The sequence below is a fragment of the Triticum urartu genome, chromosome 1 (genome assembly GCF_003073215.2).
Source record: "Triticum urartu cultivar G1812 chromosome 1, Tu2.1, whole genome shotgun sequence".
Classification (NCBI taxonomy): Eukaryota; Viridiplantae; Streptophyta; class Magnoliopsida; order Poales; family Poaceae; genus Triticum; species Triticum urartu.
Genome location: NC_053022.1, coordinates 440550498 through 440555333, shown reverse-complemented (window position 1 = coordinate 440555333; position 4836 = coordinate 440550498). Strand labels below are relative to the sequence as shown.

Below are 4836 nucleotides of genomic sequence, written 5' to 3'. Positions count from 1 at the left end.
AATTCTACGTTATAAAACTTGGCTTCACTACTAGAAACTACCATTTTACCTAGGGTCAAATCCTTTACTTAGAGCTCATTGGCCTGCACTAAGGAAGAAAAGCAATGAACAGTATACCCAAGGGGAAGTTGAATTTTTAGCGAAAAAAAAACAAAGTTGGAAACAAACTTCCCCTAAAGCCACGAAGCCGTGCCCCACTGTTGCCACCTGATGTCTCCTTGCGCCATTTTTGTCGGCAGCGCGCCTTTTATTTCGTTCCACACGGTGGGCCCCATTGGGCAGTGGGAAAGGGAAGGGAGAAAGGGCGCGCAAGAGGTGGAAAAATTTCACCAGGTTAGGTTTCTCCTCTGTTTTGCCTTCCGCCGCCAGGGTAAAACAAATCCCCCTCCTCTCCCCAAGATTTCCCCTCCAGCCACCGCGCCGCGCCCAGCCCCGCCGCTCCCTGCCACTCCGTCCCGCCGCACGACCCCTGATCCTCTCCACCAGGTCACGCTCCGGTTCGATGCGCCCCATCGCCCGGCCCTTGGCACTCCCTGCCCGGCCATGCTCCGGCCCGATCCGCCCCATCGCACGGCCTCTGCTCCTCCCCGCTCGGCCAGATCCGCCCATACCGCATCTTCATGCCCAGCCATGGCGGCGTGCGTTGATCCATGGCTGCGACGGGTGGGGTTTCCATGGCCACGCCGACCGGTGCGATGGCATCGCACCACTAGTGTCGAGGAAACCGTGACACCCTTGGTGGCTGCGCTGCCGGTGGACCATAGTGACCGCCGGAGAACACTGAGGGCGAGTTCTCGAGCTCGAGCACGAGGTCATCCTGGGGTCATAGAGAGCCTCAAGGTATGGATAGACGTCGCCCTCTTTCTTCGCTCCCTGTTGTTTATTTAGAGGATCCCCTTCAGTCCTTCACCTGTTCATTGGTTGATGATTGGGTCCTATAGCTGGTACGTGGTATGCCATTGGTGGATTTGGCAGAACATAGTTAGTCGGTAGTTGATAAGAGAATTTCATATTGCAAAGTTGCCCACTATTAGTTAGAGTATATCACATGATTTACCTGCATTAACGTGATGCTATCAGCATGTTATCTATCTCAATACATGTAAAATTGAGCAGTCTGAATTTGTGCCCATGATAATATAGTTAACTAAGATACTTTTGGAAATGTGCTCATGTCCTGGATCTTCGGTGATGAGACCACCTCAAGTTCTGGTATATATCCAACAAAAGTGCATACATATGAAAATGCATGAATACGAGTGAGCCAATCAACCATTTAAATTCTGGTCAAAATGTAGACATTTAAATGTATCAAGTAGGATATATTCATGCAGTCTATCTATTGGTTATTATAGAATGCATTACTGTTTGACAGTGTCTTCCAGTCTCTTTTTGCCAGCTATTTGTAATGCAAACTTGTATTGTTGGCTTTGCTGTTTATATTTCTGTACACATAGAACTGATAAATGTAGCTACTTACGACGTGTTGGTTCATAGTTGCTACACTTCTGTAGTGTCATTTATACGTTTACTGCTCATGTTCACTGTCATATATACTCCTACTGATCAGCATATATAGTTAGGTAAATAGATTCTAGTCTTGGTCCTCCTGGAAGCTTGTGCCATAGCATGCCCAACTGTTTGAAGTTTGTTCTTAGAGCTAGCTACCCGTAATCTTCAGGCATATTGTCCAGATGTTTAAGTTTAAAATAGTCCAGTCATCTAGCTATACAAGTTGTAAACTTTGTTGTTAGAGTTAGCTAGACAAGTGTAAGGATCATAAGAATTTCTATTTGGCCTTAAATAACAGGCTCACCATGGCATTTACCATTATACTGATATTTCCCGTAAAGTTTGCCATCATACTAATTTCCTATTTTATTTGTCTTCTCCATGGAGCAGTTGCATTAAAGTTTCAATTATTATTGTATAGGTGGAGGAGATAGCTGAAGTCGGGGGTGCTGTTGATGGTATAAAAGGCGTTAATAAAATGGAGTTTTCTGAAGAACAGAGGAGAAAATATAGAAAGGTCAGTGGAAACTACTTCTGCAGCACAACATAATTATCTAGCACTAAAAACCATCCAACCTACTTTGTGCTGATGTTCCTATCCTTCAATATCTCCTTTGTGCTTTTTGTAATTGCTTGTTTCAATTTCTTAGTTAATTTATTGCTTGGTACAACACCTAGTTCCTCCTAGTTCGATAGAGTTGTTTGTTTTGTTCCTGGTGGGTGCATAATATGTCAAATCTCAAATGGTATTTTATAGCCGCATGCCTACTTTGATAAAATTCTGACTGCAAACATTTACTCTGCATACTAATGACATCGTTGTGATGCTTTTAATCCTTGTATCTATGTACTATGCCTGATTGTTCTCTATTGCTCAGTACCTATTTATTTTTTAAGAGAGCGCCACTCAATACTATGTGGTCGTTCTCTAATTCAGTTGCAATACAAGTGACATGACTTCTTTAAAGCCGAGGGTTGCTAATATGTTGTACGTCATGTTATTTTTTCTATTGTAAATATTACTGAAATGCCTGGTGTATAGGTAAGAGAAGAAGGTGATGCAAATGCTATAAAACTTTTGCGACATTATATGAAAAAAAAGACACGAGGCTGCTGTAAGGTAACTGGTCATGTTACTATTTGGTGTGAGACCAGTCTTTTTCTTGCTCAGCTTTATTTGTTATGTTTCTATTGGGTGCTCTAATTTACATTCAACGCTGGGATTTTCTTCTCTCTTACCTGACATAGTATTACACAAGGAATACTCTCAGTACGTCTGTCACATATGTTTTCCTGTTATGAACTTATGATGGTGCGAAGTAGTTGTAATACAAAGTAAAACATGTCATTTGAGTTAAACTATAGGCAATATGAAACTTCCATGGTTTTACCCAATGATTACTAGTCTAATAGTCTCAATCTAATTGTCAACTAGCTTCTTCATGTAGACTAGCTCGCTGAGTCGAGCGATGGAGCGACTAGTCGTCGACTAGTCTAGATTAGTCTGGTGGCTCAATTTGCGAGGGATAAGTGAGCAGAGCTCAGCCCGCAGGAAAAAAAAACATTGCAACCCTAGCTTTCCAGACTCGCTCCACAACAAGTCGCCTCACCTGGGGCTAGGCCGCCACCACTGCCCATTGCCCGCCACTGCCGCTGGCGGTGGCCAGGAGCATTACAATGCTCTCCCTTCCTTATTGGTTCCGCTCCTTCCCTGGATCCACGCCCCTTGCTGCTCAATTTTTATTGTATACTCCCTCTGTCCCAAAATATAAGAGCGTTTTTGACACTACACTAGTGTAAAAAACGCTCTTATATTATGGGACGGAGGGAGTAATATATAGTATGTACTACATTGCATACTAGGTATTAGTAGTTAATTACTATAAGTTGAGTACTACAGTACCATGTTGACTAGTCCAGCAGTAGTCTAGACTAGTCACGATTACTCTATGAGTCTCAACCTCGGCTCTCGACTCGTCGACTCCTTGACTCGTAATTCTTGGTTTTACCTCGAAGTCAAATCACCATTTTCTTTTACTTACACTTACTAATTGTTGTTGCCAATATACCTTTACTTACAACTAAGTGCTAAACTGCTTGTCATCACTAATTTCAGGACCATAATGTCACTTTGATGCTTCTTCCAAGCTTTTGACTCTGGTGGCACCTGACCCAGATGCTGAAGGGATGTTCGGCTTCTTTTCATGGCATCTAGAACTTCCTTACTCAATTTGTCACACATCTCAGGAAGCCAACAGCTTGGGCAGGGCTTGACGCTTGAAGACCATGCATCTTCTGCAGTGCATGATAGATAACATGTTACAGTTCTTTTGTAGTAGTAGATACCTGACCAACAGTGCTAGTCGTTCCAAATTTCGCAATAGTTTATTTTTTGAATTCTGGCGCTAAATTGACCATGAGCCTGATGTATGTGTTTGTTGATAATATGATGAATTTTGGCTGCAATTTATAAATTTTAATTATGGCACAGAATCTAATTATTTAAATTATGTTGGACATGAATTTCAATTTGAAATGTGTATTTGTATATGAAATATATGAATATATGTATCCCTATGGTATTATTTAAACATCTAGTAGGGAAAGAATTGTAGGGGAAGTAGTGGGGTGTCACAATTCATATGGACCCCATGGTCTTTCCCTAGGGTTTGTGCCCCTAGGTAAAGAGAGTTTCCCTAGAGCTTGCCACATGCACCCTAGGGAAAGAGTTCTTTCCTGACTATACTACACCTAGGGTTCTTTACCTAGGGCAAGCTCTAGGTAAAGTCTTTCCCTATGGTTTTTTGCATTTCACCTAGGGTATATGGCTCTAGGTAAAATGTGGATTTCTAGTAGTGCTTGTATATTCCAATGATGGGCTTCCTCAAAATGCCCTAGGTCTTCGTGAGCAAGCAAGTTGGATGCACATTGTCGGTGTCAAAACCGGCGGATCTCCGGTAGAGGGTCCCGAACTATGCGTCTAGGATCAATGGTAACAGGAGGCGGGAGACACGATGTTTACCCAGGTTCGGGCCCTCTCGATGGAGGTAATACCCTACTTCCTGCTTGATTGATCTTGATGATATGAGTATTACAAGAGTTGATCTACCACGAGATCGTAGAGGCTAAACCCTAGAAGCTAGCCTATGGTATGATTGTTGTATATATCTTCTATCGACTAGCCTGGCCTCGGTTTATATAATGCACCAGAGGCCTAGGATAACAAGAGTCCTAGCCGAATACGCCGGCGGGGAGGAGTCCTTGTCTTGATCGTCAAGTCTTGTGGAATCTTCCTTGTATGCGGCAGCTGTCCGAACTGGCCCA

The 4836-nt window shown here is 43.0% G+C and overlaps 1 protein-coding gene across 2 annotated transcripts; it reads left to right on the top strand.

Annotated features, from left to right (window-relative positions):
- The first annotated feature begins 322 nt into the window (after positions 1–322).
- LOC125516939 lies at positions 323–4035 on the top strand. 2 transcript variants are annotated; one of them, XM_048682197.1, is made up of 4 exons: positions 327–840; positions 1934–2029; positions 2555–2632; positions 3629–4035. In XM_048682197.1, exons 1-4 carry the CDS (start codon positions 544–546, stop codon positions 3665–3667), a joined length of 510 nt encoding a protein of 169 aa, XP_048538154.1. In that variant the 5' UTR covers positions 327–543; the 3' UTR covers positions 3668–4035. The 2 variants fall into 2 exon arrangements, with proteins under 2 accessions (XP_048538160.1, XP_048538154.1); XM_048682203.1 differs by lacking the exon at positions 2555–2632 and having other exon boundaries at positions 323–840.
- The last annotated feature ends 801 nt before the right edge of the window (positions 4036–4836 follow it).